The following is a 15,345-nucleotide window of genomic DNA, read 5'->3' as shown; positions in this document are numbered from 1 at the left end:
ATGGGCCAAAATGCACCCAACTTATTGTGGGAAGCTTGTGGAAGACTACCCGAAACGTTTGACCCAAGTTAAACAATTTAAAGGCTATGCTACCAAATACTAATTGAGTGTATGTAAACTTCTGACCCACTGGGAATGTGATGAAAGAAATAAAAGCTGAAATAAAATCATTCTTTCTACTATTATTCTGACATTTCACATTCTTAAAATAAAAAGGTGATCCTAACTGACCTAAGGACATTTTTACTAGGATTAAATGTCAGGAATTGTGAAAAACGTAGTTTAAATGTATTTGGCTAAGGTGTATGTAAACTTCCGACTTCAACTGTAGGTAGGGGTAAAGTGACTATGCATAGATAATAAACAGCGAGTAGCAGCAGTGTAAAAACAAAAGGAGGAAGGGGGGGTCCCGCTTGCCGTGCGGTAACAGAGAGAACAGTCTATGACTTGCGTGACTGGAGTCTGACAACTGTTTGGGCCTTCCTCTGACACCGCCTAGTATATAGGTCCTGGATGGCAGGAAGCCTGGCCCCAGTGATGTACTGGGCCGTACGCACTACCCTCTGTCCAGGACATATTAAAATGTATGTCACGATGAAGGAGAAAATGGCTGACGATGCCAAGTTAAAATATTCAATAGCACAGATAGAAATAGTCATGCCGCAATAGGACAGATCGCATTGTTTGTACTGATCATAGCTATTCTTGTCTTTGGTCTCACCTGTAATAATACTCCTTTGTTCTTATTTGTTATTTTGTGTATATTGTTGAAACAATGTGACATACTCTTGGTTTGAATTCATCTCTATGTAAATATTACCATATGAACAAGAAATAATTGCGTAATAATATCGGACATATTGCTATTAACTTCAATCGTCTTCCTTATTCTAAAGTCTCATACATGATTAATGCTGAATATATAAAAGACAGCCTACGTGTTGTTGCAGGCATGATCGTTTGATTAAATGCATTACTTTGGGAAGAAGTGACTCGTGAAAACCGACTCCAAGAATTTACACTCAGGCAGGGGTGTTCAATTAAACTGAAACTCCTCTCTACTGTATTGGGCCACAGGGAACAATATTAGTTTGTCACCACCATTATTTGAGTTGGGTTGTTTGAGTCTGAGGAACTTCCATTTACTTTAACTGTAGATCTCACGTCTGAGTGGAAAAAGTGAGGCAGGGAGTTTGTATCCAACTGAGACTTTGAGGGTGTGAATTGAGCTGGGTTGTGTCGCTGCCAGCAAACAAGATTTAGGGGCATGCTAAGCAAATGAAATCAACCTGTCAGGAGCCTTAGCTCCCACCCTATTAGATTGAGTGTCTATTCATCATCGGCCATATAACAAGGAGTTTTACAATCACATCTAAATACACAATAAAAGCAAGCTAGGCCTCTCCCAAAGGCCTGCGCTCTTAAATCCTAGCTGCACCTACGGACAGACGGGAACATTCTTGTTGCTGCTTCTGGTTTATCAAGACCCACTCAGGAAATCACTGCTAATCTACAGTACCAGTCAAAATTGTGGACACACCTGCTCATTCAAGGGTTTTTCTTTATTTTTACTATTTTCTACATTGTAAAATAATAGTGAAGACATCAAAACTATGAAATAACACATATGGAATAATGAAGTAACCAAAAAAGTGTTAAACAAATGTAAATATATTTTATATTTGAGATTCTTCAAATAAACACCCTTTGACTTGATGACAGCTTTGCACACTCTTGGCATTCTTTCAACCAGCTTCACCTGGAATGCTTTTCCAACAGTCTTGAAGGTGTTCCCACATATGCTAAGCACTTGTTGGCTGCTTTTCCTTCACTCTGCCGTCCGACTCATCTCAAACCATCTCAATTGGGTTGAGGTCGGGGGATTGTGGAGGCCAAGTCATCTGATGCAGCACTCCATCACTCTCCTTCTTGGTCAAATAGCCCTTACACTGCCTGGAGGTGTGTTGGGTCATTGTCCTGTTGAAAAACAAATGATAGTCCCACTAAGCCCAAACCAGATGGGATGGCGTATCGCTGCAGAATGCTGTGGTAGCCATGCTGGTTAAGTGTGCCTTGAATTCTAAATAAATCACAGTGTCACAGTGTCACCAGCAAAGCACCCCCACACCATAACATCTCCATGTTTACGGTGGGAACTACATATGCGGAGATCATCCGTTCACCCACACGCGTCTCACAAAGACATGGCGGTTGGAATCAAATATCTCACATTTGGACTCCAGACCAAAGGACAAATTTCCACCGGTCTAATGTCCATTGCTCGTGTTTCTTGACCCAAGCAAGTCTCTTCTTCTTATTGGTGTCCTTTAGTAGTGGTTTCTATGCAGCAATTCGACCATGAAGGCCTGATTCACACAGTCCCCTCTGAACAGTTCATGTTGAGATGTGTCTGTTACTTGAACTCTGTGAAGCATTTATGTGGGATGCAATTTCTGAGGCTGGTAACTCTAATGAACTTATCCTCTGCAGCAGAGATAACTCTGGGTCTTCCATTCCTGTGGCGGTCCTTATGAGAACCAGTTTCATTATAGCGCTTGATGGTTTTTGCGACTGCACTTCAAAGTTCTTGACATTTTCCATATTGACTGACCTTCATGTCTTAAAGTCATGATGGTCTGTCGTTTCTCTTTGCTTATTTGAGCTGTTCTTGCCATAATATGGACTTGGTATTTTACCAAATAGGGCTATCTTCTGTATATCCCCACCTACCTTGTCACAACACAACTGATTGGCTCAAATGAATTAAGAAGGAAAGTTGAGAGAATGCCAAGAGTGTGCAAAGCTGTCAAGGCAAAGGGTGGCTATTTGAAGTTTGAAGAATCTCAAATATAAAATATATTTGGATGTGTTTAACACTTTTTTAGTTACTACATGATTCCATATGTTTTATTTCATAGTTTTGATGTCTTCACTATCATTCTACAACGTAAAAATAAAGAAAAACCCTTGAATTAGTAGGTGTCTCCAAACTTTTGACTGGTAGTGTAAATCTAGGGTGACCATATCAAGGGTGATATTGCGTTTCGTTTTTGCAGAATGAAATGCTGAATCATGTGCTATTTGATGTAGCTTTTTCTCATTTTAATTCCATGTTTTAGTCGAATTATACCTACGTTTACCGGTTTCTCCTATTCATGGGAAATTCTGCAAGGTTACGTTCAAAAAGCTACATTTCATCTTAAAGATGAACATAGTGAGAAAGCATTTTGAGGGAAAGGATTGTTTGTGAAAGGATTGCTATATATGCTGTAGCCAATATTGACTGAATTATAATGATGACTGCAGTATAATAAACATATTAAGAATGTGAATGTGATGGTTAAGATCCGTCTCTCAGCGACACCCCCATGTGTCGGTCACGGCTAGATGACAGTCCAAACGATAAAATCCGTCTTGTTTCACGGAAGACTTCCATTTGGGCCAGAACGTGCCATGGGAAAGGGATAAATCAGAGGGCGTTCTGTGTACATGTTCACAACACGCAGTCTCGCCAGTCATCTGTGAATCTCCCAGGGCTCGACTGATAATTCATGATAGCCCTGCCATAGACCCGTACCGTTCAGATATGAATTATAAAAACACCAAACCAAGCATATCAGTCAGAGACAGACTGGACATTTATGGCTGGAGGCCAGTGTGGAGAATCGAGGCTCGATGCTTTCTTTCCATTCATTCCACTCTGACAAATGGGAAATACCAGTGTGGCACATGGGAGACCATTCCATCAATACACAGCCATGGCTTACCTATGGCTTGAGTCCAATCATTTTGATGAGTTGGGACTTATAGTTGACCCTTATAACCATCTTGATAGAATAAAATCACTCAAGTATGGGAGTTGATAGAATAATATAATAACTTTTAGGCAAGATCTGCTATTGAAAGCAATGCAGTCTAATGCATGTGACATTTCAAATGATGTGCAAATACTTTAAGTAAAAATGGCAGCCCTTCGTGTCTACTAAGAGTGAATAAGAGTGCCTACATTTTGGCAATTTTCCCTGACTGAAAAAGTTAGTCTATAATTCTCATTATGTACAAGGGTCATGTGAATAGACTCAAAAATAATTACACAACTGTCTGCTTTAGCCCCCTTAGGCACTTTTCGCAAAGGCTGGTATTTGATTAGACAAAACTTTGACACCTCAGTTTAATATGCTTGGCAAATATACATAACCTGGTGTAGAAACCACAACGGAAATACTGTATATCGCCTGCAATCCAAACACTTGTTGGGAAGAAAACAAACAGCGTTTCCTAACTTATACTTAATCCCCGTCTACACAAAGAGATGACACAGATAAAGATGAAGTAATTTATCTTCTTCTTCATGTTTTCTACATGTTTGGATGTTTCGGTTGAGGGGCCTATTCTACTCCTGGCATTAACAACAGAACAACGTCTACACAATGTCTACACAAAATAAACCGCAGAACATAATCCCACCCAAATCTTGGCTTCTTTTCTTTTGAAGTTCATAATAACGGCCATTGTGAGAGGAACTTGGCCCTACCTTTGTAGGGTTGGCTGCTTGGCTTGCTCTGAATCTGGTTGTCAACTTCTATCTTCAAATCTACAGGCTGGGCGGCCTAAAACCACCCTTGAGTAACATGATACCCACCCTGACCCAGTTTGCTGCTCCATGAATGATATACTTAGTCAATATATAGCCAGACAAGTTAGATAATTATTTGAAAAAGCAGCAGAAAGAAATAGGGTAAATACAGAACAGAAGTCATTACTATAATTTTTTTAAATTATTGCGCATAAATAAAGAGAGCGAAACAGAGATATATTTGAATATAAAAATCACATGCGTTGAACCATGGTTTCCAATGATGTGCATCCAATGATGTCCCTATTATGCTAATAAGAAAACCCACCAAATGGCATTTTTCATAAACGTTCATTAACTCGATGGAATGAGGGGACAGTCACGAGTATTTGTTCCGACTCCATTCCTCTTGTTACAACCCCCCCCCCCCCCCCAAAAAAAGAAAATCTGCTCAAGTATGTCAATAAAGATTTTGAAAGCACAAGGAATGTTTTTGGGTGTACATGGTCAAATCATGATACTAACTAGTTTTTAAGAGGGGGCCTTTTCGTGGGTTGGACATCCATGGAAATGTGGTTTATGCTTAAAACAACGTCACACACACACACACACACAGGGTGAAGGTGAGTGGCGTGTGGATGGATCCAACGTTGTTTTCAATGCGAAAACCCACACACATTCCTTCTTTGATGGATGGGCAAATATGCATTCATAGGCCTGAGAGCCCTCGGCTTCGTCAAGTGAAACCCAAAACCTTGACTTTCTGCATACCAAAGCAGGAACTCCCCCAAAAAGAAAATCACCGGGACCGTTCAGCCCAGACCATCTCGCAGCTCAAATCAGAGCCCCATTCTTCAAACGTTTCTGAGGTCGTTATTCTTTCCTGGGAAAAATACCTTGAGTTATTTAGTATCGTCTACAATTGCTTTAAATCTACAAAGTGAGTCTCTCCTTCTGAATGTTTGTGCCTGCTTCGACTGTTCCATACCCATCTCTCTTTAGTTAACAAATCAGTCGCAGTCAGATTTAATTATAAAACCAAAACACAAGTGAAATCTATGAGAGTGTGAAATACAAACATGACAAAGAGATATTTAATTCAGAAGAAACCTCCGGAGTTGATATGCTTTGACGTTTGGCTGTAATCAATGTTTGGCACGCTAGCATGTGATTTGAGTACAATGAGAGTAAAACCGAATAGACATGTAATGATTGTCATTAAGCAGAAATACCAACCAACCGATATCAATGCCTCCGATGGGTACATATCAGAGAGAATAGTTAGACAAACTTGTAATTACAGCCAAACATACTCATCTAAAGTAAGGCATGGAAATGAAACAACAAAAAAATCACGAGATACCTTTGGGTAGCTTAAAAGAACACAACCAAAAAACCCTAGTAGTTCATTCCAAAACTCTTCTGTTAGGCAATATGCCATCTCCTTCGATTGAAGGCTCCAGGTGCAAGAACTGAACAGAATCATCCAAATCAAGTTGCATATAAAAACGCATAGAGTTTTCTGAATCACAAAAGCCTGGGTGCACTGCACTCAGATATTCAGGTCTACAACTCAGTCCTCGTGCTATTGTGAACCTTCAATGATAAAATATATTGAAGTGAATTCACTATATAACAACACAACTCTTCACTCCCATTAGAAGACTGCAAACATACTTTCATGGAACACAATCGCATTCAGCGAATACACACACACACACACACACACACACACACACACACACGCCAACACACACATCATGTACCTGACTCAAATCGAGACATGTAAGGACTTACCTTCTGAACAATGGAGATTAATTAGAGTTAACAGTAGAGAATGGAGAACTAAACACCTCCACGCTGCAGGAGCCATTGTTGCTGGGTGTGGAGAGGTCTCCAGATGCCCGCTAGCTAACAACTGTGGTTTTAGGATATTGAATTGAAAAAGTAGAGGAGTCTTGGAGTAGTCAGCGATCTGTGGTTTTAGGAGAAGCCTCACCAGTCATCTTCTCATCTGAAAATACAGAGGAATAACGGGGTGAGAAGGAGGAAAAAACGGGTACTGCTGCAAATCGAGACATCATCATCACAAAGGCTGTCATCACTTCCGCCATCTTTCAAGATGGGTTTGAGAGATGCATTACCATAAATATTAAACATAACAGTACAAATGGTGAATATTCATGGCGAGACAAATGTTACTGAAAATGTGTGACAACTGTAAGTCACTTCAGATATATGCATCTGCCAAAATGTCCACAAACATACATCAGTCAAACCAATCAGATAGTGAGATATTCAGTACTCAGTCCATGCAGACAGGCAAATGGATAGGTTTGACAAAATACTGGAGCTATTCAGTCTATCAAGTCTACCGTTAGTGTTTATTTTTCGCTTCTGACAGGAAATACTCTTGGGTAGAAGCGAGGATGACAGAGCACTCATCCCTGGGCTACAGGCTCTTCTTTTCCATGTAGCGAATTAGTGTTTACACTGACTACCTTCACCCCGTTTATCCCTCCACACACTACCTCCCTCTACGCACCACCTCCTGCCTCCCTCTACTCACCACCTCCTGCCTCCCTCTACTCACAACCTCCTGCCTCCCTCTACTCACAACCTCCTGCCTCCCTCTACTCACCACCTCCTGCCTCCCTCTACGCACCACCTCCTGCCTCCCTCTACGCACCACCTCCTGCCTCCCTCTACGCACCACCTCCTGCCTCCCTCTACGCACCACCTCCTGCCTCCCTCTACGCACCACCTCCTGCCTCCCTCTACGCACCACCTCCTGCCTCCCTCTACTCACCACCTCCTGCCTCCCTCTACTCACCACCTCCTGCCTCCCTCTACTCACCACCTCCTGCCTCCCTCTACTCACCACCTCCTGCCTCCCTCTACTCACCACCTCCTGCCCCCCTCTACTCACCACCTCCTGCCTCCCTCTATGCACCACCTCCTGCCTCCCTCTACGCACCACCTCCTGCCCCCCTCTACGCACCACCTCCTGCCTCCCTCTATCTCCTCCCCAGAGTTCTGCTGCCTTATCCCCACAAGAGAGGACCCTGTTGCTCAGGCAACGCACTCACACAGACTCAGACAGGACACCTTTAGAGACGCAGCTTCTTTGTGAGGTACTTTTGTCTGCTTCTTCCTTATCTTGAGGGGAACCACAAACAGCCCAGTTAGCTTTGTCTGCCTCGGCTAAGGTTCAACTCCCAGAAGACACCCTCAACACACCAGAGAGAGAGACTTGTTAGAACACAAGTCAAATACTCCGGATGGAGGACTTGTCACATATACATGTTAGTACACAAGAACACACACACGCATGCAAGCAAATATACACCTTGACCTGCACAAAAACACCAAGGAGACTACTATCCGGTACACATGACTTAACCAAGTTCATGATGTGCTATCTATATTTAACTTCCAGAATGTGACCGTGTCCATATAGACATAATGTCATCATGAACACAGTATTTTACACTTTGATGTGTGGAGGACACCAAAAGAGGATAATTTGCGTTTCTGTGTTCTCCTCTCCAGAGACGCTCATCAACTACCCTGATTATTTTATAATGAACCTAAATTTGAGCAGCGCAGCACTTAGTTCTGATCGCTCTCTGGGCTCCACTAAAGTGCCGCTAAGATATATTTATGGCAGCACACACACACACACACAAAACATTGTGTTGGAAACTTCTATCTGCATTAGCATACAGAGTCATAATTTAAATCTCTATTATGGATTCATTCTTTAAATGGCTCTATGGGTGGCTGGAGAGTCCTGTTTTGAACAGGCTATCTAAACAGAGTGCACATAGCCTACAGGCCCAAGGGTAATTTATCTTGCTTTGAGGTCAAATTTGCCACAAAATGTTGTGCTGTGCGGCGCCAAGCTAACACACACGAGGCTATAATGATTTATCAGTTAGAAGTTAGGTGGTGCTTTCAGACACAGAGAGAGAGAGCTAGAGAGAGTGAGATGTGATTATTTGTCCGGAAATTACTTATCTAGCCACAGTAGGCCACCAGATCAGATAAAAACATAGTGGAGCGGCGGTGGAAACGCTACTCCTTCTCAGAGCGGCCCAAAACAACATGAGCCTTGCTAATAATCGCTGGTACTCTGGTGTCTGAATGACGTGTGAGGGCTGTCCGGTCACCCTGCAAATGCATTTTAGGCAGGAGACCAGAATTATTTTTTCCATTCAAATCCCCCCAAGGCCACACGTGACGTTGCCGCCCTCCCCTTGCGCTTTAGACATTTATCATCCCCAAATATGAGTCCTGGGGGCAGAAGGAAGGGGGGCTGTAATGGAGGATGCATGGTGGTTGACCGGTGGAGACTGGAGAGACAGGGGGTTTAGGGGGTAGAGAATACCCCCTCCCCAATACCCCCTACCCACTAACCCCTCTGTCCTGCTGGGCTGGCTCAGCCGCTGATCCCAACTAGACACTAGGGGGCGAGGGGCCTGCAGAGCCTGGGGTTCCCTCCCCACCTCCCGCACAGCCTGCCCCGGGGCCCCTTTCTCCTCCTGCTCAGTACTACTCAGACCCACCCGGACCGTCGCCCCGCTGAGTAACATGTTCCCTTTCTCCCTTAAGCTAGCGGAGGAGCTGGCCGCCGCGCTCATCTCATCCGCTCATACCCCCCTCCCCAACCAGCCGTTTTGTTTGGCGGGGTTTCTGGACTGGATTTGGTCAGACTTGAGATAAAAGGATTAGCCGATTAACATTAAGATGCTTTTCGCGAGTGCTGACAGACGTATCATAATTGTACATAGGGGAAGGAAGGAAATGGAGGAAGGGGAGATTGTGGTGTGGGGAGGGGGGTGGGCTCCTCAAGCAGAAAATGACTTAAAGAGGTAAGTGAGGCGTAGTTAACCCCTCGGAGATAGTGTGTTTATGTGGACAAATTATCTACAGCACAGCTCCTCCAAGCAGCAAGGGAATTATTGAGGTTACTTGTTACTCTACCAGGAAGGAATAATCACATCTCGTTCCAATACCATCGTCGCCGTGGCAGCAGCTATAGTAATAATTGTATACCAAACCCAGTTATGACTTACTGTCACCAGCTACATTAACCTTAACCGATTTATGGCTTGACAGTTTAATAATCCTGAAGTCTTCTAGAATCATTAAAAGTCATTAAGTCATCATCTGTACTTTTTGCTCAATGTTCCCCCATAAGGAACTATAGGAATGAATCTCCCCTCTTCCTGTATTTGCTCTATCTATTAACAGTATATCATCCCAGACACCCAAAATCCATCACAGGGGATGAAAAATTACATGCAAACATCTAGAACATCTGTTTTTCTTTCTCTCCCCACCCATAGACAGCAAGACAAGCGAGGAGACAAATGTATCATCAGTCTGGAGGATCGAGAAAAAAACACCACAGAGCAAACTCATTCTTCATGTTATCAGAGGAATGATAGAAAAAATAAGCACGCATTTCAAAGGGGAAGGCAAGCAATTAAAATGTAATTAGAATAAATGGATGGAAAGAGACAGGCCACATGTCCTAGCATGAAATACGAGGCTGTTTGGGGCAGCAGCAGGCTGAATGAATGTGAAGCTTCTTTGACAAAGCTTGTGGCTGTCTCAAGCTGGAGGCGACCGGCGAAAGAATAGACCAGAGAGAGAGAGAGAGAGAGAGAGAGAGAGAGAGAGGAGGGGGAGACTAGAGAGAGAGAGAGAGAGTGGGAGTCCAGGGTTTTCTAAGAAGGTAGTAACTGAATAGATGGGAGAGAGAGAGAGGGAGAGAATAATGGGAAGGGAGGAAAAAGAAAGGGGCGGGAGGGTCACTGGGAAGGATTGACAGCTTGTGAGTATGGCTTGACCTGCTGGGTTCGCCCCCCAGTATTCTCAACAGGCTTAGAGAAGGACAAAATAAAGCCGCAGGAATGTTAATTTATTTTCAATTGTTAGTGCCAGGGAAGGGGAGAGAAATAAAGTTGTGCATATATACATATCAAGTGAGACTGGGACACAGCTAGAGCAAGTAAGTAGTCCTGGACTGGTGTAAGCTACAAGTTGAAATAAAGATGTGGGCCTGTGTGTTCTGTCTGTGTTCCAGTCTGGACCTCACAGGCACAATTCTTCAGTCCTTTAGCCCTCTCTGACTAACTAATTTGGGGAACTGTCCACCCCACCCCCCAACAACAGCCTACATACCAAAACTTTGGTACTTTTTCTAAACAAGAACATGACAAATGGTGTGGTACTAGAATTTTTGTTACTTTCAGTACTTCAAATGTGTCTCACGTCGTCTATTGATTGAGAGAGGATCAAGTCTCACTGGGAGTCTGGGCTGCATCACCACTTACGCTGCACAGAAGTTAACACACTTGAATAATGCAACACAGCATGTAGAAATGTTGAAACTGTTAATTACTGTTTGCAAAACAAAGTCCATTACAGGCTAGAACACTTTACAATGCAAGAAGATATCGGTATATTCCAGCTTTGTAGGCTAACTTTGCTTGCTAGCTTACAGCTGAAGTTAACATCAATTTACTCCCCAGTACTTTTTTTTGTGATAATGCAAAATATTGCTGATTTCAAAGCTGATTATCACCAAAAACTTTATTCATTCACTTCGTCTCCCCCGCCTCACATCTCTCCCAGTCAAGATCATCTTTGGTCGAGCCTCGAACTGACTGAGTGAAGTCATGGGTCTTTTATTTTTTACCAGGTAAGTTGACTGAGAACACATTCTCATTTACAGCAACGACCTGGGGAATAGTTACAGGGGAGCAGAAGGGGGATGAATGAGACAATTGGAAGCTGGGGATGATTAGGTGGCCATGATGGTACGAGGGCCAGATTGGGAATTTAGCGTAGGACACCAGGGTTAACACCCCTACTCTTATGATAAGTGCCATGGGATCTTTAGTGACCACAGAGAGACACCAGTTTAACATCCCATTCGAAAGACGGCACCCTACACAGGGCAATGTCCCCAATCGGGATATATTTTTTAAGACCAGAGGAAAGACTGCCTCCTACTGGCCCTCCAACACCACTTCCAGCAGCATCTGGTCTCTCATCCAGGGACCGACCAGGACCAACCCTGCTTAGCTTCTGAGGCAAGCCAGCAGTGGGATGCAGGGTGGTATGCTGCTGTCTTAAAGAGCGACTACCTTTAAAAAGCCACAAATCCCTTTGAAAATGGACTATGGGGCATCGATATGAGTCAGAAACATGTATTCTAGTGTCAAAATGTACTACAAAGTGTAAATAGGATCATTTGGGTCATAAAGTCAGTTTCGTCTAAAACTGAGTTTGGAACATCCGTGCGTCACACCAGGGAAAATTAGGGTTGGGTTTTGATTAGACGATATCCATTTGCCCACTAACATGGGGTGAACAGCTGCGGTGATTGCTCTCTATCCAATAGCATAGACAGTGAGACAGACCTGTCCCAGCAGCTCCGACTGTTTACATAGAAAACATGTGACAAATACATTTTACTTGAGAAATACTGCACCAAACACCTTTGTTCGATATAAAATTGTGCAACTAAAACATTCTCGGCAAAAAACTTTAAAATGTCTTGAGTTATCTTAGATTCATTCTGGGGGTTTTGAGGAAGTGAAATAGGCTTCCGCGGCTACAGTGTCTCATGGGGGACAAACATCATTAACCAAACGCAGAATCGGTCCCAAATGTTAGGAAAACAGATTGTTTTTCATCTGTAGCCCCATGAAATCAGCCAAAATAATCTCAATAACTCAACACATACACACACCTATTGAATATGCACTCACCTGTATTCTGAATAGGCCTATAGGCTACATCTTGATTTACCTAATTTATCAAGAGATTTACCATTCAAATAAATAATTACCATTATGTTATGTAGTTAGATTGCTAGACAACTAAGTCAAAGTGAGTGTACAGTTGAAGTCGGAAGTTTACATACACCTTAAACTCAGTTTTTCACAATTCCTGACATTTATTCCTAGTAAAAATTCCCTGTCTTAGGTCAGTTAGGATCACCACTTTATTATAAGAATGTGAAATGTCAGAATAATAGTAGAGAGAATGATTTCAGATTTTATTTATTTCATCACATTCCCAGTGGGTCAGAAGTTTACATACACTCAATTAGTATTTGGTAGCATTGCCTTTAAATTGTTTAACTTGGGTCAAACGTTTCGGGTAGCCTTCCACAAGCTACCCAGAATAAGTACGATCTTTGTCCCCATGTGCAGTTGCAAACCGTAGTCTGGCTTTTTTATGGCGGTTTTGAAGCAGTGGCTTCTTCCTTGCCGAGTGGCCTTTCAGGTTATGTCGATTTAGGACTCGTTTTACTGTGGATATAGATACTTTTGTACCCGTTTCCTCCAGCATCTTCACAAGGTCCTTTGCTGTTGTTCTGGGATTGATTTGCACTTTTAATAATATAATAATAATATGCCATTTAGCAGACGCTTTTATCCAAAGCGACTTACAGTCATGCGTGCATACATTTTTTTTTTTGTTTTGTGTATGGGTGGTCCCGGGGATCGAACCCACTACCTTGTTGTTACAAGCGCCGTGCTCTACCAGCTGAGCTACAGAGGACCACAAACCTTTTCACACCAAAGTACGTTCATCTCTAGGAGATGGGGCGGCAGGTAGCTTAGTGGTTAAGAGCATTGTGCCAGTAACAGAAAGGTCGTTGATTCTAAGCCGACTAGGTGAAAAATCTGTCGATATGCCCTTGAGCAAGGCACTTAACCCTAATTGCTCCTGTAAGTCGCTCTGTAGGTAGCTCGTCTGCTAAATGACAACAACAAAAAAAGTCTCCTTCCTGAGCGGTATGACGGCTGCGTGGTCCCATGGTGTTTATACTTGCCATGATGTCAAGGAAAGAGGCACTGAGTTTGAAGGTAGGCCTTGAAATACATCCACAGGTACACCTCCAATTGACTCAAATGATGTCAACTAGCCTATCATAAGCTTCTAAAGCCATGACATAATTTGCTTAATGAATGCATACGTATGATATTGAACTTATTTGCTTAATGAATGCAAATGTATGATATTGAACTCAAAACATCTATCTGGATCAACTGCCATTCTGTGACTTTGGCTAATACGCCATCTTTTATGCCGTGGTATCATTTTGGTATCATGATACTAAACCTAATAACGGTATAGAAGTCAAAATTCTGGTATCGTGACAACACTAGGTTAGGGTGTGTTCTAGTTGGGATCTACAGGAACTGACTGATAAAATAAGGCCCCCAGATAATTATTTGTCCTCTATGCACCCCAACACCCAATGCTACTCAGGAACACTTCGCAATAACAGTCCCTGCTACCCTCACCCCTCCTCCTCTCCTAAGGGAAATTATGTCACTTCCTTGGCTCTGTCAGTGGTGCAGACAGAGCACTTGTCATGACTGCCAGTGATGGAGATAGGCGCTCGTCAGGCATGACAGTCAGGTGGGAGGAGGGTTCAGCACTGTGGAGCTGATAAGATATTTTGGGACAGGGGCAGGAAGGAGGGAGCGGGGGAAACAGGAACAGGTAGCTGCATGGTTTTCATAGGGTCGACAAAGGTTGGTTGGTGCATTTCAAGGCTCTCTGCCAACAGATTGAAATGATAGATAAAGAGTGCCAACGGGCACAGAGAGAGAAAGAGAGAGCGAGAGAGAGAGATATTGGTGAGAAGGATGGCGAAATTGAGAGAAGGATGGCAAAATTGAGAGGGAGGAGAGAGGTAGCCTTTAGAAAAACGACTAGAAGAGAGAAAACAGCAAAGTCAGTCATTGTGGTTAGCAGAAAGAGGACAAATTGAAATGAATAGGCAGAAATAGGAGTGGGAAATTTATGTAAGAAAGGCAGAGAGGAGTATGAATTATATTATATTGTATTGTATTGTACTGAATGAGCAGAAACAAGTGTGGGAAGGGTTAACAAGTAAAAAGTCAGTCAACACTATCCTCATCATCATAATTTCCACCATCACTACTACAATATTTACCCATCAGAATTATCATTGCCTAATTACTAAGTTCTGAACCTGTCTTGACATTACATCGACTTGTTACATTTAAAAGGTCCTGTTAAAAATATTCCTCCTCATTTTTAGCCTTTAGCTTCTCATCCAGACCAATTTATAAAAGGTTACAGTGGCTTAATGAGCCCAAATGTATTCTGAGTAATCTGTGAATTTGAAGAAGAAAAAGAAGAAGAGGGGGAAAGCCTTTAAATGTCAGTTTCATTCATAGAGATTCTATTAAATTACTAGAGGGGCCTATGTCATTTGTATTTTATTTTACCTTTATTTAACTAGGCAAGTCAGTTAAGAACAAATTCTTATTTACAATGACGGCCTACACCGGCCAAACCCGGACGACGCTGGGCCAATTGTGCGCCGCCCTATGGAACTCCCAATCACGGTCGGTTGTGATACAGCCTGGAATCGAACCAGGGGGTCTGTAGTTAAATGACTAAATATAAATATAGTGACGGCTTAAGCACTGAGATGCAGTGCCTTAGACCACTGCGCCACTCGGGAGCCCAAGGGTCATTAACCCTCAAAGTTCCATTATGGGCCGAAAATGGCAGCCATCTTGGCCAGGGAGAAATCCAAAACTAGTCTAATTGGAATGAATGGCAGTAGAGGGATAGGTGATGCATTTCCTGATTTTACGTATGAAGGAAAATAAAAGTATGGCATGTGATGTATCAGAAATTGTGTAATAAAATTATAGTCAACCTAAAATATCATAGAATTATAAATACAGTTTATACGG

The 15,345-nt window shown here is 42.7% G+C and overlaps 1 protein-coding gene across 1 annotated transcript in view; it reads right to left on the bottom strand.

Annotated features, from left to right (window-relative positions):
* LOC311147234 (adhesion G protein-coupled receptor L2-like) overlaps window positions 1-6,449 on the bottom strand; it is a gene marked incomplete at its 5' end in the record, with an annotated part of 83,996 nt that extends 77,547 nt beyond the window's left edge. Inside the window, one exon of the mRNA XM_084183896.1 lies at window positions 6,374-6,449. Coding sequence (XP_084040022.1) covers window positions 6,374-6,449 — 76 coding nt within the window. The remainder of the gene's footprint in view (window positions 1-6,373) is intronic.
* Between the last annotated feature and the right edge of the window lie 8,896 nt (window positions 6,450-15,345).

This window comes from Coregonus lavaretus, assembly GCF_964263955.1.
Source record: "Coregonus lavaretus genome assembly, chromosome: 19".
Lineage (NCBI taxonomy): Eukaryota > Metazoa > Chordata > Actinopteri > Salmoniformes > Salmonidae > Coregonus > Coregonus lavaretus.
This window is presented reverse-complemented; position numbering and strand designations above follow the sequence as displayed.